At 44.4% G+C, this 27,308-nt stretch overlaps 1 protein-coding gene and 1 pseudogene across 3 annotated transcripts in view; both read left to right on the top strand.

The window, feature by feature from the left end:
• Nucleotides 1–15,332, top strand: part of LPL (lipoprotein lipase) — a 23,145-nt gene extending 7,813 nt beyond the window's left edge. For 2 of the 3 annotated variants that reach the window (XM_037028658.1, XM_037028660.1), the window contains 8 exons: nt 2,461–2,640; nt 3,921–4,032; nt 4,752–4,985; nt 6,124–6,366; nt 8,455–8,575; nt 9,344–9,526; nt 10,951–11,055; nt 13,472–15,332. In XM_037028658.1, coding sequence (XP_036884553.1) covers nt 2,461–2,640; nt 3,921–4,032; nt 4,752–4,985; nt 6,124–6,366; nt 8,455–8,575; nt 9,344–9,526; nt 10,951–11,055; nt 13,472 — 1,179 coding nt within the window. In that variant the 3' untranslated portion in view covers nt 13,473–15,332. Of the gene's footprint in view, nt 1–2,460; nt 2,641–3,920; nt 4,033–4,751; nt 4,986–6,123; nt 6,367–8,454; nt 8,576–9,343; nt 9,527–10,950; nt 11,060–13,471 lie in introns of those variants that run through there. The other variant, XM_037028657.1, reaches the window with a different exon arrangement.
• LOC118975039 (ras-related protein Rab-10-like) lies at nt 15,209–27,308 on the top strand (annotated as a pseudogene).

Genomic DNA, 27,308 nt, shown 5'->3' with positions numbered 1-27,308 from the left:
GGAACAGATTTAAGGAAGCTCAGAAGAAAAGTCTAGAAAATAATACCTTTCCAGAGTTGAAGACGGTAGGGACTTCCTTGGGTTTCCCACCTGTTTCTGTTAGTTACAGTATGTTGAATTCAAACAGGAAGGATTCGGCTAGTTGATAGGCAGTTAATACAAGGATCAGTCACAGCAGGAGTAAGTTGGGCTACTTGCTCTTTGGCAGGTTGCCTCATTTGGAAACACTGATAGTATAGAAAAACTTTTAATAAGGCCTAACAGCAAACCAGAGTTTCCTGCCTTGTCTGAGGTAAACTGCTCAGTGACTCAAGGGCTGAGGACTCAGGGAAGTGGGGAGGCTCTGCAGCTTTGTGGCGAGAACCCAGAAGGCATGCTGAGAGTGCAGGGGCGCAGGGCCGCGCTGGAGCTCTGCCCCGGCTTTCAGCACAGGCTTTGCATTGTGATGTGGGAGGTCCCTAGCTGGAAGGAGGAGGCATTCACATTACTTTCTGAAGGAATGACATCCTTCTCTCTTGAGAAGCTGCTGCTCAGGGTGGCCCCTGGTCTCGAATGGAGGAGACGGGTGGGGGTGGGGGTGGGGGGGGCAGGACCAATGCTTCATGGTCTCATGTGTGAGGTGGGGGTTCTACAGGTCCTCTCAAAGACCCAGGCTCTGCCCAGACTTGAAGCAGACTCGCTGGGCCACATTCGAAGATGATTTAAGGAAGTTCCTGATGGATTAACATCACTTTTGTATTTTTTTTTGTTTTCTCTTCCCACTTAAAATAGCCACAGAGATGGGATTTTATCACTGCAAATAAACTGGAAACCAGATGGACCCAAGAAGGAATTTATTTCTTTTTAAAAAATATTTTATTTATTCGTCTTTAGAGGGGAAGGAAAGGAGAGAGGGAGAGAAACATCAATGTATGGTTGCCTCCCATGGGTCCCCTGCAGGGAACTGGCCCGCAACCCAGGCATGTGCCCTGACTGGGATTCGAACCACGATACTCTGGTTCACGGGCCCGCGCTCAATCCACTGAGCTACACCAGCCAGGGCTTCCAAGAAGGAATTTCTGATGTGGAGGGTGATTCTGAGGTCCCCCGAGTCTGTCCCCTTTGAAGGTGTCAGTGAGGTGAAAGCAGCGCCATGCTGTTTGTAGAAGTAGTGAGTGGGAGAGCTGGGGCCGGAACCAAGACCCTCTGAGTCCCAGGCCTGCTTTACTGTATCGCAAAGCACAGCAACATGTTGAGAGACTGTGTAGTTTGTTAGCGTCAGGAGTGAAGCAAGCCGTCGTGTTTAGATAGTTTAGTCTAGAAAACAGACAAAACAAAACGGAAGCGTAAGTCTGAAAGAACCCACCACGTAGATCAAAGTTCTGAATGATGTTTCCCATAAGGTGAAAGGTTTTACAGGATTCCCCTGAAAAACTGCCGGGCACATGGATTTCAGAATCTTCTTTGCTGAGTACATGGCGACTAACCTTTACTCTGGCTACTATATGATCTGCTCTCAGGCCATGTTAAGGGTGGGTAGATTTGGGAATTTAAATCAGGTTGTTGCTGTGTGCCAGTTTATGGCAGGGTGATGTACAATTTATAATCTGCAGTTTTTAAAATGCATTTCTACTGTTTTGAAGCGTGCATCTTTTCACAGGTGTCCAGTGCCTACATAATCAGAGTTAATCTGAGGACCCCATAGTTCTTTTGACTTCAAATTTTGGGGCCTTTTTATTAAACAAGAAACAAAGAATTACTGTTGGCAGTCTGCTTAGCTCCAAACAGGCCCAATATAATAATTAGGGAAATATGAGCATCGAACTTCACTAATTTCCACACTGATAATGAAGAATTTGAGCCATTTATGAAAGAGTCGGAGCTGAAGTTGATCATTTTGTTATATATTGGCAAAGAGATTGCTAAGCAAACACATCTTCTTTTGGGAGAGATGAGCGTGTTTAAAACTATTATCATGTTTAAAACTATTTTTTTATCAGCACATGAAATGTTATGTGTGACCCTTTCATAAGAAAAAAAGGGTGTTTATAGCTGCCAAAATAATTCTATTGGGAAACATTTATTAGCCTAACTGGTAGCACTGAAATGTATTTTTAAAATAAAGACGGTCTGTAACTCTACTGCACAATTTTAACTTGTTCAGATTGATCTTTTCTTTTAATAGCATAAATTATTGGCGTTTTCCTGAATTCATAAACCGTGCTGTTAAAATTGGAAGCACGGTGAGCTGCCGTCTGCCATCCCTGAGCTCAGCGTGCCCTTCTGTGGGCATCCTCAAGTTTGTCTCGGGAGGGGTGGGCACAGTCTCTGAACCATCTCTCGTGTGGTTTGGTTCGTCTGTCTGAGCCTACGGTTTCCTCTCAGGTTTATTTTCCCCCGCTTAATGTAGGTATAATGGGCTGACATATCTGGACAAGTTGCAGGTGGGTGTTTTAAGAAAACTTGTATCGTCCTCTTCAGGTAACAGGAATGTATGAAAGTTGGGTGCCCAAACTTGTGGCTGCCCTGTATAAGAGGGAGCCCGACTCCAACGTCATCGTGGTGGACTGGCTGTTGCGGGCCCAGCAGCACTACCCAGTGTCCGCCGGCCACACCAAGCTGGTGGGAAAGGATGTGGCCACGTTCATCAACTGGATGGAGGTGAGCCTGGGGGTAGGGGCCTTATGTGTCCGGCGCAGACCTGCTGGCTAGAGCTGGACAAGGGGTTGGTCTTTGTCCCTTTTCACTTAGATATAGGTATTTTCTGGGGGTAATTCAAATTTGCAGGATGGACACTGGCATTATTTTTTATCCAAAAGCAGCACTATAATAAGAAGGATAAAACTATAAAGCCAAGGCGTGGTCCTGCCCTGCTCTGTCCTTTGATATTTTCATAGTGAATAGATTTGCTGAGACCAAGAACTAAGTGGGAAGAACAGAGAAAACTTGTTATTTCTGGGCATCAGGAAGGTGTCCTGTTCGGGCCATTCCTACCCTGTCATTTGGCTGGCGCGTGCAGTTTTATCCTGGCTCTGACCTGTTAGGGTACTCATCTCCTTGATGAAGATGTTACTAGAACTTGTTCCTTAGAGTGGGTTAAAGGCCCACATTTTTGTTGAGCGTTATGGGAGGGATGGAGTTGAGCAGGAAGAACATGGCAGGGACAGTCCATAGGATGTGAGTGAGGTGGCCCAGGGTCAGGAGTTCCAACTTAGCTGACACTTTTACCCGCACGACTCCCTGACACCGTCCTCTGAAACCTACCTTTGGAAGTTTTCTTGAGGCTGAAAGGAAGCTAATTCTCAGACAGGGCCAAATTACTGAAGTCATTTGCTTGGCTTCCATGGCAGGAAGCAATAAGCTATGTTTATTGGACTGACCCTTAAAAGGTTGCCTCTTTTGCTAACCAGGAACACGAACTTGGGCAAATCGGATCGCTTCCCTGGCTCCTCATCCCATCTGTTGAATGAGGAGGCTGGACCATACGTGTCTGCATTCCCTTCCCCTGTAATAGTTCCTGATTTTTAGTCATTGCTTGGCTAACATTCAAGAATAAAGTGATGCAGGGCATCTAGAGTAAGAGATAGTGGGCTAAAGCTAAATTTGTGTATGTGTGTCTATACACGTACATATATCTATATTTAAATCGACACAGCATTTATATGCATACAGATATTTTCAGATGTATGGAAATTAAGATTTCCATACATTTCAATTTCAGATGTATTGAAATACTTTCTAAATCAAATACATTGTTAAGGAAAGAGAACACTCAACACTAGAGTGTATGTCTTATCTGTAACACAAAATTTAAATAGGTAGAATTAGTTTCCAGTATTGCCAATATGTTGGAAACAACACTTATGTTCATTTCACTTCTTTTAGCTTTGATCTCTTGCAAAGAACTGTAAGAGCCTTTTTCTTCTTTCTCTCTCCCGAAGGAGGAATTTAACTATCCTCTGGACAACTTCCATCTCTTGGGATACAGCCTTGGAGCCCACGCTGCAGGCATTGCAGGAAGTCTGACCAATAAGAAGGTCAACAGAATCACCGGTAAGAAAGCAGTGCCATTTCTCTTACAACAAAAGAGTTGAGATGCCCGTCATCCTGAAAGAGGGCGAGAATGTTTGTCAAATGCCCGTGTGTGTGTGTGTGTGTGTTTCTGGGTTTGCCTAGCCACTTGATTGTGTCACTGGAGGGCTCTCTTTCTGCAGCAAGATGGAATATCGGCCCTTGCTCTCGTGGCCAGATCTACTGGCCAAAGAGAAAGAGAGCAGAGAGAAGCACAGGAAGCCCACCAATGTCCCTCCCCCCCCCGCCCCGGGCTTTGCTAGTGTGCAGCCCACATGTCACTCCTCCCGCCAGGACTGGGAAAATGAAAAAGGACCGCCACTTGGAAACAGGAAAACGTTCACCTGGGCCAGTGGTAGTAGGTGGTTTGGCACATTCAGAGAGGAAAGAAGAACCTGCCACTGAGGAAGGGCCCCTCACCAACTTTAAAAATAATTTACGAAAGGAAATCAAGTCATCCTGTGAAAATTTCTAATTCATGGTCGGTTTAAGAGACTCAAATTCCATTTTAGAAGGACCTAAGCCTACTTTTCTAACTCCCAGTGATTCAAAGATCTAATCTCTATTGAACAAGAACTAATAAGAATCTGTGTGGCTGCCAGTTCTGTTCGAGTGGTGAGCAGTGGAATGTTAAGATGATCCTGAAGGAGACAGAACAATAGGAATTCAAAAATCTCTGAGGCTTTTTCCCCCCCACAAAGGCCTAGATCCAGCTGGACCTAACTTTGAGTACGCAGAAGCTCCAAGTCGCCTTTCTCCTGATGACGCGGATTTTGTAGATGTCCTACACACATTCACCAGAGGGTCACCTGGCCGGAGTATTGGAATCCAGAAACCAGTGGGGCATGTTGACATTTATCCCAATGGAGGCACTTTTCAACCCGGCTGCAACATTGGGGAAGCTATCCGCGTGATTGCAGAGCGAGGCCTTGGAGGTAAATATAATTTAGAAGTTAATGAAACGCGAGTTGTGTTCTTAACTCTTTTTGGCCCAGTGTCAAACCATTCTCCACAAATAGGTCATTTTAATATGCACATTTAGCCAAGTTACTGCTCAGATGACGTGCCAGGTTCAGCACGATCCCCTTCCTGTGGTCAGTCAGGCATTTTCTCTCTCATGTCCTGGGACCCAAACTGCACTGAGTCCTGCATTCACAGTGCAAAGACAGGACAGGTGTGGCTTAGACAGGGAGCCCCTGCTGCCCTCCAGGAGCACAAATGCTCTCTGGCCACCTGCTCTCATACTGCAAACGCATTTGCAAAACAAGTAGAGTTATTTTGGACTTATAACTTTTAAAGTTAACAAGATAACTTAAGAGTTATTTTGAACAAACCAATCATTCTCTAATAACAAATGCCCTCAAATTTTAAGAAGAAAATATATCATTGGCTTAATAGTTGCTTTGATGATTGTGGTAGCTTGTGTTCAATGTATTGTTTGTTGTAAGGGAACGTTGCATACTTTGTGGACGGTGGGAAGCACCTGTAGGTAATATGCTCAGGACTTTTGTGTACATTATAAAACTTACAGCATCCTGTTACTATTTTCAATTATTATAAAAGCTTATGGTAATAGGTACATCCTTATAACACTGATGATTGTTTCTATGATTCATTTAATGTAAAAATCACTAGTAGTAATAGAACCCTAGAATATTATGTAGCATCTATGATAAACTAATATTTACTTAATAATTATGCTCTTATGATGTGGTTTCTAGAAGCATCTGGAATCATTATATGCTTTAGATATAAAGCATATATTAAAACTGGGCAAAATCAACTTCTGCCTTGGGTATCTCGTATTATAGCTTCCTAAACACACAAGTATAAGACAGTGGTAAAGCCAGAAGTTCCCTGTACGTTTGCAACTTTGACATTATTGGAGGTGGGTGAGAAGCTGCCACCAAGAATATCTCCGTACATAGAACATACAATCAAAAAGTCATAGGACTAGATCCTGAGGTCATTTGGTTCTTAACACCACACCTAAGCTCTTCCGGACGTGCTAGGTGAGGCACTCATTGAGGACTTCTACAGAGTTAAAGTTCTCTTTGCTTCGCTTCTCCCCAGATGTGGACCAGCTGGTGAAGTGCTCCCATGAGCGCTCCATTCACCTCTTCATTGACTCTCTGTTGAATGAAGAAAATCCCAGTAAGGCCTACCGGTGCAATTCGAAGGAAGCCTTTGATAAAGGGCTCTGCCTGAGTTGCAGAAAGAACCGTTGCAACAACATGGGCTATGAGGTCAACAAGGTTAGAGCCAAAAGAAGCAGCAAAATGTACCTGAAAACTCGTTCTCAGATGCCCTACAAAGGTAAGCTTGAGACTGCTATCAACAGGAAAACCAATCTGATCCTGTTTCCTTTTTTTTAAAGATTTTATTTATTTATCTTTAGAGGGGAAGGGAAGGAGAGAGGGAGAGAAACATCAATGTATGGTTGCTTCCAGTGTGTCCCCTGCCAGGAACTGGCCTGCAACCCAGGCATGTGCCCTGACTGGGAATCGAACCATGATCGTCTGGTTCGCAGGCCCGCACTCAATCCACTGAGCTACACCAGCCAGGGCCTGTTTCCTTTTTTTCTGTCCTGCTCATTGCATCACACGCACTGATGCTGTTCATTGCAACAGAGGTGATAAAATGATGTCACTAAACACTGAGCCCTCACTTGTGTGTTTGTGCGTAGAGAGGGAGTTGTGCTGATCCATTTTACTGAAGTCCAGCTTCCCATTGCCAGCAAGGCCCAGGGCACGCCTGACACTGTCCTGTGTGGCAGCGCTGCTGGCCGCCCTCCTCTGTAATGTGACCGTTAGTGGGTACCCGCCTGTGAGCACCAGGCTCAGAGCTCATTTGGAACCATCCATCCAGGGTCAGCAAACTATGGCCCATGGGCTGCATCTGGCCCACCACCTGCTATTGTAAATAGAGTTTCATTAATAGAGTCGCTTGTATTTGTTTCTGTATTGACTAAGTCTGCTTTCCTGAGACAGAGACTGTATGGCCTACAAAGCCTAAAATATTTACTATCTGGCCCTTTACAGAGAAAGTTTGCCAGCTTCTAAAGTTTGCTTTAAGAGAAGGCAGGAACCACCTCTACTTTAAAATATAACTATTTCTGGGAGGGAGAATATACCAAACCTCCTGAAGTATATCCATTTCATTATGAATTTGTTCTCTGTTGAATTTCAAACCCGGCAGCTTGCTTAGAACAGGACCTACAGGAACTGAAGGGAGACAGGAGAGGGGATAACCAGACACCTGGCCAGAAGGACTAACATTAGGGGGGCTGGCTGATGTGGAGTCAGTGGAAGTGCCAGGAAAGGAAAGATATTAAAGAATAGTCCCACAGAGCAGGTATCGGATAGAGTTCTGGGTTCGTAAGGTGCTTTGTGATAATCTCTGAGGTGCACTTGGCGGCCCAGAGGTTTGGAGCACCTCTAATTCAGAGAAGGCTTGTAAGTCACGAGAGACCCCTCAGGCTCCCCGACTCTTCAGAACGAGGACGTGTGTGTGAGGTGTGGAGGAGACCCAGGTGTTCACGCAGCACCACTCAGAGCTCCGTCATATGTCCGGGGGGCTCTGGCAGGCCCGGCCGCTCCTGCAAGGGCTCCGTTTCACCTCAAATGCTTTCTCTTCACCTGTAGTAGCTGTGCCTTAAGCCTGCTGCCTTTCCTATGCCCTTGTCTTCTCCCCCATCCCATCTCCTCAGAATTTTTGGTAGGGTTGGGCAGAGCAGGAAGGAGAGGTTCAAGTTCAGGTACCCGCCTCCAGAGGCTGTCTCCCACACAGGACACTCTAGGAGCTGACGGTCTGTACAGCCTTGCTGGTGATACAACGGGACAAGTTCTATTGTGAGACTCTGTGGTAGACGATGGGGGACAGAGGATGGGCATGATCCTTTGACCCCAGGGAGCATAAACACAGGGTAAGGAGGCCAGACAGACCCATGAAACATGGAGAAATGTAGTCACAGACACTGACACAGTAACAAATGCCAAATATGCTTGGTATAGGCTGCCAAGGGACCAGCTGGCCAAGAAAGAGGTGGAGTTCATGGAGAAAGCATCATGGGAAATGTGGCCTCTTGACGTCATCTCCCCAGTACCCCATCAAAGATGACTGCTTTCTGGGGCTGCTAGGCAGTTCAGACACACCTGGACTTCCCTATCCACCATAACCACACTTTTTTGAAAAGGAGTAGAACTCAAGGTTTCAATTGTCTAGTAGCGGACACTGTACAGACACAAAGAAATCTTTTTAAGCCGCCCTGACTGTCCTGCATAAACACTTCTTGCTTGACTCCTAGCGAAATCCAGTCTGTGGTTCTGAGTTGCCTGCTTCGTGGGGGGGCTGTGGTGTTTCCATTAAGACTGATCAGCACTTGCTTCAACTTTCTCCCTACAGTCTTCCATTACCAAGTAAAGATTCACTTTTCTGGGACCAAGAATGACATGCAGACCAACCAGGCTTTCGAGATCTCTCTGTACGGCACGGTGGCTGAGAGCGAGAACATCCCTTTCACCCTGTGAGTAGCGCATGGCCTGACCTCCCGCCTGTGGGCTTGTCTCGCACCGCCACCTGCCCCGACTGTTGGTCTGAGGAATAGGAGAGGAGCAAGCCATGGAGAAAAAGAAATATCCAAAAGAATTTTAAAAGCTGTATGGCAGAAATGTCCATTACAGAGGTGCATGTGATGGCGTGGACCAGAAACGAAGTAAATGTCCGTCCAAACTGAGGCCGCAGTTAAGGGAGCTGGGATTTAACAAATCAGCACCACCCATCTAGCCTCTGAAAATGGGGGCTCTATAAAAACTAGGGAAAACAGGGCAAGTGTGGAAGGTAAAATACGAAGTGAACAAAGAAAGAACAGAGAATTGTCCGTGCACCGTGATTGTTACAAATGAAACACGTGCTCACGTATCAATGCAAATTGAAAGAGAATCCATGAAAATAATGTTTCTGAGTAGCTGGCTAATGGATTTTTTCCTCTTAAAATTGTATTAAATAGTTCATATTGTTAGGATAAAAGTTAGCATTGATTAAAGGGGCGGAGCTATCTTTTGAAATACACTAAACGCCTTTGGCATTCATCCTGAGTATTTTGCTGGACATTTTCCGCATTTTTGAAATACCTCCCAAACTGCCCTGGCCAGTGTAGCTCAGTGGATTGAGTGCTGGCCTGTGAACCAAAACACCCCCAAACAACAAAATGCTTTACATCTTGGGAAGAAGAAAAGGGGGGAGCCCCCCTGGATTCCCAGAACTAACCAAATTTGTTGGTTTCTGTGTTCAGGCCCGAGGTTTCCACAAACAAGACGTACTCCTTCCTCATTTACACGGAGGTGGACATCGGAGAGCTGCTCATGCTGAAGCTCAAGTGGAAAAGCGACTCCTACTTCAGCTGGTCCGACTGGTGGGGCAGCTCTGGCTTTACTGTTGAGAAGATCAGAGTGAAAGCAGGGGAGACTCAAAAGAAGTAATTGCATTCGTTTTTCTTCCTTCCCTTCAGACTTCTCTCTAATATCATTACCTAGAGATAGTGTTTCTGGAGCCTTCCACACTCAGGTGAAGTTTTAATACGCTTTGTCATTAAACCTGTATTAGCTGGTAAGTGGAATGAGTCAGACAGAAAGATAAATACCATATGATTTCACTTGTGTGTGGAATCTGAAAAAACAAAATAAGCAAACAAACAAAACAATCAGGTTCATAGACACAGAGAACAAACTGCTGGTTGACAGATGGGAGAGGGCTTGGGGGGCTGAGTGAAAAGGGGGAGGGGTTAAGAAGTACAATTAGCAGTTACAAAGTGGTCACGGGGACGTAAAGTCCAGCATAGCTTTGGGAATATAGTCGATAACTATGTGGTACCAGGTGGGCACTAGACTTCCCGTGGGAATTAATGAATAAATTACATAAATGTTCACCGTATGCTGTACATCTGAAACTAATATAAAGTTGAATGTCAACTGTAATCTAAAAATTTAAGAAAACCGTACCAGCTAGATAATTACACCTATCTATTTTTTGTGGAGTGTTCTCTAACTGTCACACCAGGGAAGTAGTAGTGTTTCTGAATTTCACGGGAGGACGACAGGAGCCCCTATTGGTCACAGTTATGAGTGGCAGCTGAGAGGAAAAGTCGGGAATCTCAGCCTCTCGTTTTGCATGGCTTCTTGCAAGCACAAAGCAGTTATGGAAAGAACCTCGGGCATGTTACTTTGATGTTCGAAGACTAGCGCCAACCTCTTCCAGGAGGATGAGATGCCAAGAGAATCTCACCCTGCTCCCCGGGCCCACCCCACACGTATCTATACAACGAATCGCATAGAGAACCCCATAGGGTTGAAAACCTTTATACTAAATGGACAGGGATTTTGCAACTACAGTGTCACTATAATATTGTTAATGCAAATATGATGTTTCAAATTAATATCGATTAGTTATTACTTCTCTTTTGTCATTTTCTTTTACAACAAACAAAAAGAGAAGGAGAGGTTGTGGCTAGAGAAGCAGCGCCCCCATTTCCCTAGCAGAGCCCCTGGAGGCTGGTTTGGGAAGCCCCTAAGGCACACACTTGGGGGTGGGGAAACCCATTTTGCATCATCTCGTGGTGAGAGCCTTGTGGTTTCAAGGCCACTGCAGGCTCTTTGTATGCAGTTTAGATTGATTTACTGGCTTCGTTGCTGAACAGTGGGCCAGGCCCTCAAATAACCCTCTGACTCAGAGGTGTTGCTGACCAGAATGGCCTGCGTGTCAGCAGTTAATTGTTGAAAATATCAAAACAATTAATTAGATGGATCCCGTGGAATTTAAGCAGCCCTCACTCAACCACTGGTCTTTGAACTGCCTTTTTCATGGCTCCACGTGGCGTGTTCACACCCATGTTTCTCCTCCCAGGGTGATCTTCTGTTCCCGGGAGAAGGTGTCTCATCTGCAGAAGGGAAAGTCTTCTGTGGTATTTGTGAAGTGCCACGAGAAGTCCCTGAATAAAAACTCTGGCTGGTGAGCATCAGGGGCCAAAGCTCCCGGGGTGGGTGGGCTGGCGCGCTGAGAGCGCTGCTGCGCGCGGGGCTCTGTACCCAGAACCGCGGGCCCTCGCTCGTTCCCGTGGTCAGAGCCTCCCGGAGTCTTCCCAGCCCTTCCATATGGGCATCAGACTGTTCCATTTGCTTTGGGTAGTACTCATTCTTTTATTCTGTCTCTTTCTTCCGGTTCTGACCTCCATCCCTGGTGCACTTTTTAGATTTTATTTTACTTCTTGAACAACCACAAAATCTTCACGTGTGCTTTCCCCTGCACAGCATTCCTGCCACCTCCACAGTTCTGTGTGCAGAGCTCATGGCACACGTTAGCAGTCTCGTGGCTGAGGGTGCGGCTCCTCCTGGGGCGTATCCAGGAGAGCGAAGCAGCAGCTGCAGCCACACACTGTTTCTATGATGTTCTAAGTGCCGGCTGACTCCGGGCAGAGGGCCCAAGGGGCAGCCACCAAGCATCCATCTCAAAACTCCAGAGGTGGGGAGTTAGTGGAGGTAGACTGTAAGAGACGGTTCTCATTCTCTTTTCCATCTCAAAACAGCTCCCTGGCTCTTTCCCACCTGACCTTTCAGGCTAATCCGTGTGGCAGCTCTCAGATGAATTTTTCCAGAGCGTCAGTATTAAGTGGAGACTAAGCATGTGATTTTCCCCATCCCTTCCCGACTTGCTGCTCTAGGCCACTTTCATTCCTTCACTCATTCGCCTGCCAGGAGAAAGCTCACATCTTACAGGGACGCAGGAAGCAGTGGGGAAGGCTGGTCACAATGTTATCTGCAAACAGAAAAAGCAGTCGCTTATGGTTTGCCTGCTCCCTGTTACATTTGTGGACAAAAATACAGAATAAGAGTTGCCTAATCAGAAGAAGCATATTAAAGACCCTGTATGAAAGATCTCTTTTATTTTTAATTTGTATTTTATAATGTATGTTATCCATGGAAAATTATGGGTTGTGGACAAATTAGAAAAAAAGAGGCAAAAAGGAAAGAAAATCACATGACTCTATGGCCCAGGGACGAACCTAGGTTACCGTTTTAATGTACGGGCCGACCTCGCCTTCCTGTGCTCCCTGGATACTGAGTTTCTAGCACATTGGGGGTTCGTGGCCACCCCACATCCAGCAAGTCTATTGGTTCTACTTTCCCAACAGGTTCAGATGGTGGTTAGCATTTTTAGCAATAAAGTATTTTTAATTAAGGTATGTGCATCACTTTTTAGACATAATACTATTGCCCACTTAATAGACTACAGTATACTGTGAATTTTCTGTGCTCTGAGAAACCTAAACTTTCCTGTGACTCATTTTAATGTGACACTTGCTTTTTTGCAGGGGTCTGGGACCCAGCCTGCAGTATCTCTGAGATACACCTGTGTGTATTTCCAGGTTTTTCTCTATACGTGGATAATATTTATATTATTTTACAAAAATGGAATCATGGCATATGCACTTTGAGTGCAAGGTGGGGCCCTCTGGATTGATAATGTTTGTGTAGGACACTCAAGATAAACTTGAAACGGAGAATAGTTACTGGCATTGAGCCAGGCTGAGTAACCGAATTCTTATTTTAGTGGAGACTGTTTTACTAAGAGGTTCTTTGCTTTGTTTTTCCTCATCACAAATTTGAGGCAATTTCACATTTGTTTTGACTCTGAGAAAGGGACTCCTATACTTGAATTCATGTCACATAAAAACATACACAATATGCACATACACATACATTCTGCCAAAGTTATTCACAACTTTAAATCTATGTGTGAATGTAAAAAAAAAAAAGAAAAAAGAAGAGAAAAGAATCCCAGATTAGGAAATAAATCCATTTGTGTATAAGGCATTTCTGGTCATATTACTTAAAGGTTACAAGAATTTACCTGAGAAAGTCTAATGATACATTTTGTCTGATTATGGGTTGCTGAGACAATAGGTTTTTTAAAAAATGCACCAGAACTTTATCTAAGAGGTAATTATGAGTCAGATTAATAAGCTTCTGCAGTTTCCCTGTGATTCAATTAACCAAACAAAAGCTTTTGTTTCTCTTACCTTCTGATATAACTCTTTAGAACTCTCATGTCACAAGAAAAAACCCCAGGCATTTCATTTGGCAAGTTGTAGAAGTAATATATCTTCCTAAATTTCGAAATCATTTGGGTTAGCCTTCTGAAAATGATATGCTTTATTGGGACATGGCTAAGCAGATGCTGGCGTGCCTGCCCTTTCTAGGAACCTGCCGCTTTCTCTGGCCCATTATCCAGGTCTTACAACTTCATTCAGAACTTGCGGTTGAAATCCTTTTCCTCCTGAAGTGGTGGGGGAGGGGAGAGGGTTATAAAACTCTAAGCAAATAATAAATCTCCCTTCCTTCTCTCTCGCTCTCTTTTTTTTTCTCAGAAACTGAGCAAACCTACAGAAGGAAGAGCAGCACATGAATTCAGTGAAGAAGGATGTAACTTTTACAAAAGATGTCCAGAGCTTTGGGTGGTTGAAAGTGAATTTTCTTGAGTATTAATCCCAGCTATCCTTGCTAGTTATTTTAAGAGACAGTCTCAAATACTAAAAAGTGGCTGATTCAACTTGAGGAGTACAGTGGCCAAATAGCACATCCTACAACATTAAAAAACAGCAGGTAGTAAAAGCACTGCATTTCGTCCCTTGAGAGAGAAACAAGCATTGTTTGGGCCGTGGTGAAATAATAAAGCTTCTTTATGGGATGAGTTTAGCCATAGCCTACAATTGATTGGAACCTCATATTTCAGTTGGAATTCTGCCTTCTCTGGATTGCTAGATTCTCAAAGTTCACTCCAAGTCTGAGTATAGAAAGTATTCTTTTCTGGCCTAAGTTCGACCGATTTCCTGACTGGTCTCAACACCTGCCTCATTGGAGCGGTTCCGCTCTTGTCGTCAGAAGCAGTTCAGGAGTGAACCAGAACTAGCAGTTTGGAGCCAGGAAGGGAGAATGGAGTTGGACTGAACCTTTAAACACTCTCTGTGGTTGGTTGCATCATAACTCGGTTACAAATTAAAGGAGATGTAAAATTTATACAATTAAATCTTAATAGGCTTTACAGCTTATTGCTTAATCTCTTCCTTCCTTTTCTTGCTTTGTCTCCAAGTTGTATTTTAACAGCACTCCCTCGGTAGGTGTGAAAAGGAGCCCGTCATGGGCAGCTGGCACATAATTCTAGCCATGGAGAAAGAAAGTGATCTCATAACTTTAGTGCCAGAGTTTCAAAAGTGTCTTCATCGGTTTGAAGTCATTTACTATCCAGCGGTTCCTACTCAGTCCCAGGCCTGTCTCGGTCACACTCCAGTCACACTTCAAGTGTGTCTCTTTCTTCTTTGGTTCCGATAAAAAACGTGTTCAAAGCCAAATTTTGCATCACTCGAAGGCCTACGAATTTTAGACAAGGGCTGTTCTTACTAAGTAGAGAGATGGAAAAGCTACTGGGACATATTCATAAACTGCGCTTAAAACCCTTGGGGGCGATGGAAGGAATCCTCAGGTGCCACAGCCATAGGCCGTGTCGTCAGAGTTGTTGTTTTTCACAACGAGTCGGGAGCGAGTGAGCCATCATTTATGATCTAGATCTCCTGTGTTCAGAATGCTTTTCTATATAATGAATATAAAATTACAAAGAAGTCAAATATCTCAGAGGCTATTGTGGGGAACCCGGACCCTGAGCAGGTTGCGGGCACCTGCACACACCTCCACAGAGAAAGCCCCACCTGCGGGCTAATCATTCAGTGCTTGGAAGGCGGGCGATGAAAGGTGTAGGGGTTATAGGCCCTTCATCTGAGGGGCCTGGCTGTGCCTGTGCAGAGCAGGGTGAATGCTGGGATCGACATCAGCCACTTTGGCACGAATTCTCTCTGAAACTAAAATGTGTGATTTGTGGTTGGCTTTCCCCCTTTATTGCTAATTCATTAATTTTCCAGATTTGGGTTTTGAGCAAGGTGCATAAATTTAGGAACGTAAATCAAATCAGTGTACGGCCCTGGAAACTCTGGCTTCTCTAGACTTCACTACAAATTATATATTAACAGTGCTTTGGCTTTACATGTTATTTATTAGCTGTAAATACATGTGTGTATGTGTAAACAGGGGTTGTACATATCTGGAAAGTTGCCATGGAGATCTGCATTTCTAGAGATGTGGTGCTAACTTTGTACGTGTCTTTATCAGTGATGGTCTTGCTGGGCCACCTTACTCTGATGAAGTAATGCAATAAAATGGGCTTTCAGAAAAAACAAACTTACTTAACTATGTGAAGTTTTAATAAAATTGACAAAATTTTATTGCAACACTAAGTCATTATTTCGTATTATTTTAGTCCCCTAAAATAGAAATTTATTCTTAGGGCAGATTCATTCAGCACGTTTTTACTGAGTAACTGCTATACTTAGTAAAAAAATATGGCTTCTAAAAATAACAGTACACATTATATGTATTTTTTATATTTACATTTGTACAGGGCCTTAGAGATCCTTTATTCACTTATTTGTCCACACATTACAGCGCACGGGCCAAACAATGTACTATTATCCATTTTCACATGGCTCACAAGCTAGAAATTTAAAAATTTTTTTTTATTTTTCAATTATAGCTGACACACAATCTTATATTAGTGTCAGGTGTACAATGTAGCGATTAGACATTATGTAACTTTCAAAGTGATCGCCCTGGTATTTTTAGTGCCCACCTGCCACCATACGTGGCCAGTACAGCGTCATTGACTGTATCTCGCCTGTGCTGTATTTCACATCCCCGAGACTATCTTTATAACTGCCAGTTCGTACTTCTTAATCCCCTCACCCTTCCCCCCATTCCTCCAATACCCCTCCCCTCTGGCAACCATCACCATATTCTCTGTATCCATGAGTTTGTTTCTGTTTTGTTTGTTGATTTATTTGTTTTTTAGTTCCACACATAAGTGAAGTCATATGGCATTTGTCTTTCTCTGTCTGGCTTACTTCACTTTGCATATTACCCTCTAGGTCTACCCATGTCTCGGAGATCTTTAAACTTAACTACAGAGGAAAAGGATACAGAATTTTTCTCAATAAATACACGAAACTTTTCTCGCCTGCAGAATAATTTTCCACAAAATGTTAGATTAATAGAAAAACATCTTTGACCGTTTTCTGGAGTACACTGTCTCTTTCTGAGGCCTAAATGTTAGCTACAAAAAGATTGGCAATTACAGGAAAATGAACTATTGGGATGGGAGGTGCATGGTTCAGAACTTTGCACTGGGCTGTCGGGTGGTGGAGACGAACACACCAGGGCATCCACACAGCTAAGGAGGGATCGCTTCTCAGGACAATCAGGAAGAGTTTAGTCAGAAAACAGTTGTTTCAGTGGCCCCTGACCCAAAACTTGACTGCCAGTTAGGCATAAGGTTTTCTGGAGCTGGGGTTCCCCCGAGAAGAAGAGACTCCCTGGTTCACACTTTCCTCACAGCTAAGCAATGCTTGCTGCTGTAATAAAAAAGGCAGGCCATGGAGAACTTGGGAGGATGTGGAGAAACATGGGCTTCGTACATTGCTGGTGAAAGTGGGAAATGGTGTAGCCACTCTGGAGAAGAGGTTGGCAGTTTTCTGAAATATTAACTATAGAGTTTAACCCGTGTGACCCAGCAATGCCATTACCCGGGTATATACCTAAGAGAAGTGCAAACATGTCTCCACTAAGATTTGACAGAAACGTCACAGCCGCATCGTTCATAACGGCCCCAACGTGGAAGCATCCCCCATGCTCATACACTGGTGAGGAGGTAGGTGAAATGTCCGCACACAGGAGTGTTACTCTGAAATTAAAAGAACGAACTGCTGAGAGAGGCTGCCGCATGGATGCCCCCTGAACAACATTTGCTGTACGAAAGGGCCACATGCAAGAAACCACGTATTGTGCGATCCCACTGGTATGAGCGTTCTAGAAAAGGCAGTTTAGAGAGACAGTAGATTTAGTGGTTGCTGGGGGGGGGGCGGTGGGGAGTTGAAAGAACAATTGGCTATAAGTGGATATAAGGGATTTTGGGGGAATGATGGAAATTAGATTGTGGTTAGAGAAGTACAACCGTGTTATTTGCTAAAAAATCATGGAATTGTACACTTCTAATAGGTGAATTTTATGGCATGTAAATTTTGCTTCATCAAAGGTCTTAAACATGTGTACACCGAGACCTGTGGGGATAGATATGACCACATACTACCCCTGTATGTGGCCTGGGAACCTGTACTTTGTGGACCCACCTCCCTGGCCCCTGTGGGAGAAACTGCAGGGCTCACCCCACCTTCTCACACTGGCCTCGAATCTCCCAAGGGCCAGCATACGGCAGAGTTTGTCCTAAGAGAACGCTGTCAATACACTTGTCCTATTAAAAATGTCTTATTTTAAAATGCCCCGATTTGGTAAGATTATAGGCCCATTTGTGATACATTTTTCTTACTGTAGAAATGCTAATGTCTAAAAAAATTGTACTCTGAAATGTATCTCATTGGGAATTCTCCATAATTAGAATATCAGTAAATAACCATCTTTAGAAGTAGTAGTGTGATTAGAAATCACCTGATACAAGACCCTCAAGCTTTAGCTGATATAATAAGCCCAGAGGGGTTGAGGGACTTGCCTGAGGTCCCAGTTCTAGTCAGCGGCACACACGGGCCTAGAACTGGTTCTTACTGGTTAGTGCTCAGCATGTCTACATCGGTTTCCATTGTTCTGTCTCCTGAATACTTTATAAACTATGTGCTGCATTTTGAGTTTGCTTCACATACAAACATAGCGCCGTACATTTGCCATGAGAAGATGCATGCCTGGGACTTCGAATAGAATAAATGAATTTTCACTAAAAGCCTCAACATCTGCGTGGCCAGTGACCAGTGCGAGCCTCCCCACTGAGGGCGCTCCGCACCAGGGACACCCACCAAGTTCATTCCACCTCAGATCTTTACGTGTCACCACAGGGTTCTAGACTGGGGAACTACAGGGCTGAAGACCAACTGTGTGCAGAACAACTGGGACATTGTAGTAGTCAGCCAGCAGTCGGTCCCAGAGGTCCTCCTTTCCTGGTACTGGCACGCTTGGGCAGCTCCTCCCCGCACCGTGCCATACCGCAGAAATGATGGCATGTTACTTCCGAAAGAGGTCTGTAACAGGACCGTGACTTCCATTTTGGTTGTTCTCTTGTGCCATCTGTCTCTCTTGGGTCACTTGCTCCGGGGGAAGCGGTTTCGTGGCCGACTCCATGGAGAGGCCCACACAGCGAAGCATTAGCATCTCCCGTTGACAACCACAGGGCTGGCTCAGAAGCGACTCCACACAACTGAGGTGGGCATCCGAGGGCGCAGCCCCACCGGGAGCCTGAATGTAGCCCCGCAAGACCGAGCAAGACACTCCCAAATCCTCGGCCCACAAACACTATGAAACAGTGTTCATTGTTTGAAGCTGCTAAATCTGGGGCTATTTTGTTATGTAGCAGTAGATGACAAATACACATAGTTTACTTACCTGATAGGTGACACTCCAATAGTTATTTATAAATTGCACATTTAGGAAACCATGTTTTGAAAGAACAAAACATGAAAGAACCTGGGAAGGTTGTATTTTGAAAGAACTCTCTTTTCCTCCCTCTGGCCTTTTTTTTTGTTGAGGCAAAAGATAATGAATATTTAGCTCTTCGATTTCTATTTCTGTTGTGTTTCATGATTGTTTTTACAAAGTAATATGGTTCCTCCACATAATAGGGTTATTTTAGAGTCATGACCAGTGAGATTTGGAGCTAAGAGTAACCAACCCACTAACTTACCAACTAAATTCTTTCAGAAAATTGATTTCACAGACAAAATCTTGTTGGAGATTCCTGCACTTGGAAATTCTCTGTTTGACTTAGTTATCTCCCCTGGTCATACCAGTCTCTACCTAGTAGTGTGACTGCAAGTCAGTATGTGTTCTGCCCTCTGCTATGACACCCTTCAACCAGGGGCTGGGAGCTTTCTGAAGAGACATGCCCAGTCCTTACTGAGATCTCTCCAAGCAAATCAAGGTGAAGGGACCAAACAGCCAGTCAGTCTTTGCCTCATGGGGGCTAACTCTGTTTATTGAACATCTTGTCAAGTTCCAGGTGCTGTGCTCCATGTGGTAAACATCCTGTCTCACTGAGACCCTGGTTGTCCCAAGACAGGGGACAGTAAACCTTTTCCTCTAGGTTTAGAGGAAAGCTGAGTGGGCCTCAGGCTCTTAGCTGGCCAGGAACCTGAAGACTTGAGATGTTAAAAAAAAAAGGAGAAGAGATGAACTAAAAAATGGGCACATGGCTGGGTGGATTTCCCCGGGTCCATGCACATGCTTGCACGTGACCTTCAGTAGCCCTGGCCTCCACGCCACTGAACCAGTCACAGCATGTTTCCTGGCACCACGCCTGGGCGAGGTTGCTGACTGGCAGCATTCTAACATGTTAAAGCGTGGTGATGGATCGTAAAACCTACCAACTCCTTAGTTTTCTTTGCCCCGTGTGTGGCAACACCTTTCTTCCAGTTGCTCAGGAAGGAAAACTTAGAATCTACCCTCGAATTCTTTCTTTTTTTCACAAAGCATAGTCCATCAGTCAAGAAATCCTACAGCTCTGCTTCCAAATACATCCTGAATCTGACCACTTTTTACTCTTTTTAATGCTACTGCCCTCAGCTCTTACCTGGATTATTGTAATAGTCTTCCCCTGGTCTCTTTGCTTGCCCTAGCTACCCATTAGTCTGTTAATAAGGTGACAACTGAGTGCACTTTCTAGAATACAACATAACATCCCTTTCATCTACTCAAAACTCAGGGGCTTTGGCAAACAACAAACTGTGAATTATTATTTGTATATGGGAGCATGCATGTGTGCAGGTGTGTTTGTATATGTGTGTGTGTGTGCATTGTTCACTGTTTTACATTTAGCCCACTTCTGGTTAATTGTTTTATATGGTGCCAGCTACGGACAGATGTGTTTGTTGTTGTTAAGGCATGGTGGTAGTAACTGCTTGTTTTACATAGTCAAATTATTCTGGCATTATTTGTTGAAAAGACTGATCTTTCTCCATTGAATAGCATGGGCGACTCCCATTCTCACAAACCAGTTACTCATAATGATTGATTTTTCAGTCAATTTGAGCTCTCCAAAGGCAACTCAGGAAGCCTGAACTGAAGTTCCAGGATGGGGACCTCCCTACTTCATCATGGCTCAAGTTCTTTACTTTCTTATCTCAGACTTCCGGACCTAAGCTGGAACTCTGCCTAGGAAGTGAGATTAAGGGAAGTAAGTACCCAGACCTAAGTTACTTCCCTGACTTCTCCCACTGACAGAGTTCTAATATCTCTAGTGTTTTTCAGATTTAAAAGTCCATTAATTGCTGAGCTGAGACAATTCTACTTTAGCCAAAGGTGAGAGACAAAGATTTCACAATCTGAATGAAACCCATTCTTCTGACACAATTGGAGGAATTCCTATAGGGGATGAGATCAGTAATAAGATTTGCAAAATTGGCCTCATTAGCCAAAGATGGTGAAATTTTCTTTATTGCCTTGCGTTCCAAGAAGAGAATAGTGTGGCAGCAGAAATCATGTCATGGGTGAGACCCTGGGGGTTGGCACCTGGTCTGCACCTGAGGTTCTGAGGCTATAGTTCCACACCCTTCCATACATCTTCTTTGCCGATTCCTGTGATGTCCCTGTGAAGCAGTTAACATTGTCCCATTGTTGATGGGAAAGGCTATGTGCAAAGTCCAGGCTCACATCACCAGAACGGCTGCTGGGAGATGCAATTCCCACACCGTCTCCCAAGTCGGGCTGAGCCAAATCAAAATTGGAAGTTCTTTAAACCCCTTCATGGTGATCTAATGGTCCAAAGCACAAGTCAAGAAGAGTAGCTCAGTGAAGAGACAATAAACTATTGTATTCCCTATCCTTCTCCAACTGAACCAAGTTACTCTTCATTCATCTGACATGGAAGTTCTGCACCAGACAGCATGGTCTCTTATTCTTTCCCCAAATAAGAGTGTTTTTTTCATGTGACACTCCTGTCTACAATAATCACCCTATCTTCTCTGTGCCTTTAATGACTGTATCCACTCTTCTGAATGCTCTCTCTCAATCTTGTCTTCTATCATGGCAGGACCTGTCAGCACAAGTGTGACCAATGTCAGCATACATTTGCTCAGATGTTTCTTTAATAAAAGTAGTAGCTACTATTGTCTTTGTAGCAACTAGGCACTGGCACTGAACTAGGCACTTTGTTTATATTTGTTTTATTCTCCCTAAAGCCCCTCAAAAAGGTATTTTTATCATTCCTTTACTGATGAATAAATTGAGATGCAGACAGATCAAGTAACTTACAGATTAGAAAGACCCATAGCTAGTAAGTGGAAGACTTGACATTCAAACCCAGGTCTGACTTCAAAGTCACTGTTGTTTTCCCTCTTAAGTTTTAAGCCTGTTGGACATATCAGAGGGACACTTGGGGATGGTCCACCAGAAATCTATTGGCAGGAAAAAATTTCCTAAGGCAAAAGAGAACCGGAATACACAGAGCGAGTCATGGACGTGGGGCCAGGAGAAAGAAGACAGACAACTTTGAGTTCTGCCATGTGTCTGTTTCTCCTACTGCCTTGTAGCCTGGCCCCTGTGAGTTGGGGAGAAGGCACTGCTCTGTGTGTGGGTAACTAGATTGAGATCTACGGTGCGGGGTCTGGTGGGAACTTTGGCCCAACATTTTCCCAGCAAGGTCTGAGTGTGCTGGGATCTCTGGTGGTTTTTATAGGCTGTACAGGCTTCTGGGGGACTCAGTCAGTCAGGAAACCTTGACATCTTGGGTGCTTCACGCTTTGGTGGTGGGTTGCGACAAACAATATTATCAACAGCTGGAGGGACAGAGGAGAAGTGCAGGGTCAATCCAAATTGACAAATTTTATTACTCACTATTAAATGCAGGCATTTTGTAAGGTGCTAGGGTCATGGTGTCATTGGCAAGTTTGAGCAGGCAAAAGGAACAGAACGTTCAGGATGTTCTAAAAATACATTCTGTGATTCATTACACCAAATTTCTCAGGAATGTACCACACATGAACAAAACTATCTCTAGGAAGAAATGTTCCTATGTGTGCTAAGAAGAAACACACAAAAAGGAACCAAGATACTGACCCCCAAAAGCTAAGGAAAGCGGGGGTGAGTTGAGTTGGGGGTTTTAAAAAAAGCCATAGAAAACAGAAGTTAGAAAGAAGGAAGGAAGATATGTCGTAACATTATATCATAAATATTAATCATAAAAAAACTTTCTTTTATCACTGTACGTGGCAACATCATGTGAGATGCTGTTCTGTACTGAGGGCAATGGCAGGACAAGCTAAATAAAGAGCTGGTTGAGTTCAGGCCTGTCAACTCAGCACTTTGGTATCCAAGTAAGAGCTAGGAAATTAGGCTCCTGGAAGTCTGCAAGCTGGAGAGTCTGGGCTGTAAAGTAAGGCCCTAGGGGTTCTCGACTACCACGTGTGGCTGGGCTGTGATGCTGATGGCGAGTATACTTTCAGAGATGCGGAGCATTTTATATGAACCCGGGCCGCTAATGATTTTAAGACGACCGTGAACCAAAGGGTACGGTCTAACTCCATGTGCACCAAAGAGTGGCTCGGTGTTCCTTGACCTTTACTACCTTCTAATCCTAAAGGTGTGATGTAAGGAGCGAAAGAAGAAGCACATAAGTTATGCTGACGACTTTCTGTGAAAGAAATTAGCAGGAGTCAGCACACTGTTGTTGTAAGGGTCGCCACTTCTCACAAAATGATTTGTCAGAGAAATTGATAAAATTACAATGTTTCTCTTAGGCCACATTCCCAAATGTGCACAGGAAAAAAATAACGGAAAGAATGTGACTTTTTAAAGATAAGCTGACAGATAGCTTTTACACACACACCAAAAGCGAAGTCAAAAAATAACAAATTGACCAAAAAAAGATATATTAAAAAGTTCCTAAAAATTAATGAAAAAATCTCTCTCTCTCTCACACACACACACACACACACACACAGTGAAGAAAGGGGCAAAAGATAGGAATCAGAAAGTAAACATAAAAGGCCCTTAAACAGATGAAAAAAATAGTCATTGTCACTCATAATAGGAGATACAATTTAAAGCAACTTTTTAGCAGTTTAAGTTGGGAAAACCCTAAAGTTTGAAAATGCACTTTGATAGCAACCCTGCAAGGAAACAAGAACTTCCCACATCGGTGGTGGGAATGTACACTGGTGTGATCCCCATGGAAGGCAGCGCTAATACGCATGATAGAAAATCATAAATACACATTCTTTCCCAATACTCCTGCTCCTGGAGAGTCATCTTGAAGACACACATGAAAAGGTATCCATGTGGTGCCACTCGTCACAACTTCGTTTGTAACAGCAAATTTGTGAGCCACACGTATGTTCATCAGTTAGGATGATTTCATAACCATAAAAAATTGAAGATGACAAAGCATTTGTCAAAATTTGATATCGATTCAAGATAAGAACTCTCAGAAAACTAGGAATAGAAGAGTATACCCTCAATCCAATGAAAGGTATTGTATTAGTCAGGGTTTCCCAAGAGAAACTGAACCAGTGGAGACTATACATATTAGGAATTGGCTCGTGCGGTTGTGGATGCTGAGAAGTCTGTGCAAGCTGGGTAACCTGGAAAACAGGTGGTGTAATCTAGTCCAAGTCCAAAGACCTGGAAACTGGGAGGCCAATGGTGCAGGTCCTGGTCTGAATCAAAACGCCCAATAACCAGGAGTGTCAGTGTCTGGGGGCAGAGGATGGATGTCTCGGGTCAAGCAGGCAGGCCTGCCTTTTCGTTCTAGTCAGACACTCAACAGGTTGGATCATGGCCACCAGCCTTGGCAAGGGTGACCTTTGCTCAGTCTACCCATTCAACTGTTGATCTCTTCTGGGCCACTCTCACAGAAATAGCCAGAGAAAAAGTTTTACTGGCCATTTGTACAGCCTTAAGACACTTGGGCTGACACGTAAAATTAACCGTAACTGGCATCTACAAACTTACGGCTAATATCATATTTAGTGGCAAAATATTGAATTATTTTTCCTTAAGATCAGGAACAAAGCAAGGATGGTTTTCTCATCACTCCTATCCAACATTCTACTGGAGGTCCCATTCAGTGCAAGAGACAAGAAAGAAAAAGAAATAAGTATCATCCAGATTGGGAAAGAAAGAGGTAAAACTGTGTATACTGGCAGACAACAAGACCATCTATGTCAGCAATGCAATGGAACCTACAAAATAAGATCTACAAAGTTTCTACATAATTTAATGGAGAGAGAATAGTCTTTTCAACAAATAGTGATAGAATTAGATATCCCGATCTAATAAAAGCCAAACAACAAAAACGAAACCCACCTCCATTTGTAGCTTGCAGCACACACAAACTTTATCTAGAAATGGGCCTAAATGTAAAACCTAAAACTGTAAAACCTCTAGAAGAAAGCACAGAAGAAAATGACAATGACACTGGGTTAGAGAGAGCTCTCTTTAGATAAGATATCAAAAGCACAAACTATGAAAGAAAATATTGACAACTAAGATTTAATCACAATTTAAAACTTGTGCTCTTCTAAAGACAATGTCAAGAAAAGGAAAAGATGGCCCCTGCCCTGTGGAGCGTGCCCTGCTGAGGAGCCAGCTGCCAGGGCCAGGGTGTGGAGGCCTGGGCAGACTCAGGGGTGTAAGTGACTAAGCGGTGTGGCCCTGGGGTGGATGTCACTCTCCCTCCCTCCCCCAAAGCCTGACCAGCACCATCTCCCCTCCTAACTCCCAGTGGCCTCATCCTGCTGCGATCAGGCTCCGGGCAGAATCTGAGATACACAGTTCTGCAGTACTAGGATGGGGAACATTTCCCCCTTGCATGCCTGAGAGGTGCAGAGCCCACTTTGCACAACCAAATCTTGGTCTGTTTGGGCCTCATAAACTCTGCTGGCCTCACCCTGATGACTCCTTGAGACCCTATCCCACCACCAAGATATGAAAGCACCAAGCAGGTGGCAGCTAGACTTGGCGTACCCTAGGGAATTTGCTGAGTAGCCTCAGACCCAGCACTGGCACCAAGTCTGAGTATGTGTAGATCTGGTGCACACCACTTGCCCCCACCTAGTGACTCACTGAGAACGTACCTCATGCAGCTGGAGCACCCTAATGGCTCTTTCAGTGACTGAGCCTAACAGGGAGCCAGCAGGCAGAAGCAGAGGCAGAGGCAGACAGAGGCAAATCTCAGTGTTCCTTGGGACTTTTGCTGATCTGTCACCCAGGCCAAGTGCTGGAAAAAGTCAGCCTTGTTGTGCAGCTTAATCCATCCCACCAATACCCAGGCCAAGAAGAAGGACCCACAAACTTTGGATTGCTTTATGGCTCCCAACATGTTGCCAAGGGCCAGTCACAGGCAGCATATGACATTTGTCCATACCAGAGTCCCTCCCAGGAGGTCTTCAAACAGCTTCAAACAACATCAGAACAGGATCAGTTAGCTTCACAAGTGGCATATCCAAAGAGAGATCTCAGTAGGCACCAGACTCTGCTGAGGCAAATTCTGCTTCATGTGGTCAGCACCTGCACAGCAGCTTGTACCCCGTGGTTGGAGTCGATCCTCACAGTCAGCCAATCTAAGGGTTGATCCCACTCACCGTCGGGCCAATAGAAATCAAGACTCAGTCACAATAGAAGGGCCCACTAACTCACACAAGGGACACCCCTGGAGCACCCAGCTCAGGTGTTCAAGGAGAGAGTGCCATTGGATCTCACAGGATACCTACTATGTAAGGCCATCCTGCCAAGATTGGGAGTCATAGCAGATCTGCGTAATATTTAGAAATTATCACAAAGAGGTGGCCAGAATGATGAGACAAAGAAACATGCCTCAAATGGAAGAACAGGAGACTCCCCAGAAAAAGAGCTAAATGAAATGTAGCAAGTAATTTACCAGGTAGAGTTAATCTACTGGACAGAGCAAAAGCAGTCTTTAGAGGGAAATTCATAGCATTATAGGCCTATCTCAAGAAACAAGAAAAATAAAAAAATCTAACTTTACACTTCAAGGAACTAGAAAAAGAATAGCAAGAAAACCCCAAAATGAGGAGGAGGAAGGAAACAGGCATGCCAGTGTGAGAGAGCAAGCAGAAAAGTGGCTCTGGGGGGGTCGGCTTGGTTCCCTGTGGCTATGAATCCAACCTCCCCAGCTTGGAGTCCTCCTCTGCCATCACTGCACCACAGTGTGGGGTTTCTGCTCTGGAGAGACTGTCCTCACTCTTGCCTGGATTGCTCCCTCCATGGCAGAGCTTGCTTGCTCACCAGGTAGGACTAGGGACAGCCCTGAGGTGGTAGGGGGCCCTGAGGGCTGGGAGAGGCTGTGGAGCCCGGTTGCTGCTCTGGGACCACAGGATGCCACCCCAGTTGGTGCTTCCAGGATGAGGACATTACTGGGTTGCCCACACCCTCTCGAGTCCTACTTTCCCCCATGCTTCCCAGGTCCTGTGGCCTGAGAATGACTGAGAGAAGAGTTGGCTATAGTGAAAGGGATCTACCTACCCTTGGGGTCCCCAGCTGCTCCTGATCCAGGACTCTGGAGTGGGGAAGACTGGTGTCCTTTTATGTGATTGGGATGATGCCTTCAATACCACCTCTATTTCTACCATACAAATAGACTTTAAGAGTAAAACAGTCGAGTTACAAGGGAAGAAGATCAATCCATGGATATGAGGTATGGCGGTCCAGGAGCAATTTCATACCATCACAACCTCCTAGTACTGAGGAGCAACGGGTATCATGCTAGTGTATGCCTTCATCAACAGTAAATGTTTGAAAACATCAGCAACTGGTTTAGAAGCATAGATGAGCATGCCAGTGAACATGTGAAAAGAATGTATTAGGAAAGAAGTGTGATAGAGATGGTCAAAGAGTTCTACCCAAAGAAAAAGGAGAACAGATTGCAAGGGAGCATGGTATTAGATTTTCTGAGACTAGTGAAAAAGCAAATATAAACACCGAAAAGGTCTTTCTCACATTAGCTGAAGAGGTCCTTCAAGGGGCCCCTGTAAAAGAGCCCAAGTGAAAAATGTAGGCATCAGCAGTGGAGGAGGTGTGGCAGGCTGGGAGAGAAATTCCCGCTCTGGCAGTTCCCATCCACCACCATTTTCTCTTTTCTCTGCAAAATAA

Source organism: Sturnira hondurensis, unplaced genomic scaffold (genome assembly GCF_014824575.4).
Source record: "Sturnira hondurensis isolate 20B ecotype Veracruz unplaced genomic scaffold, ASM1482457v3 Scaffold0020119, whole genome shotgun sequence".
NCBI classification, from domain to species: domain Eukaryota; kingdom Metazoa; phylum Chordata; class Mammalia; order Chiroptera; family Phyllostomidae; genus Sturnira; species Sturnira hondurensis.
The sequence above is the reverse complement of the archived record's forward strand: the minus strand, read 5'-3'. Positions and strand labels throughout refer to the sequence as shown.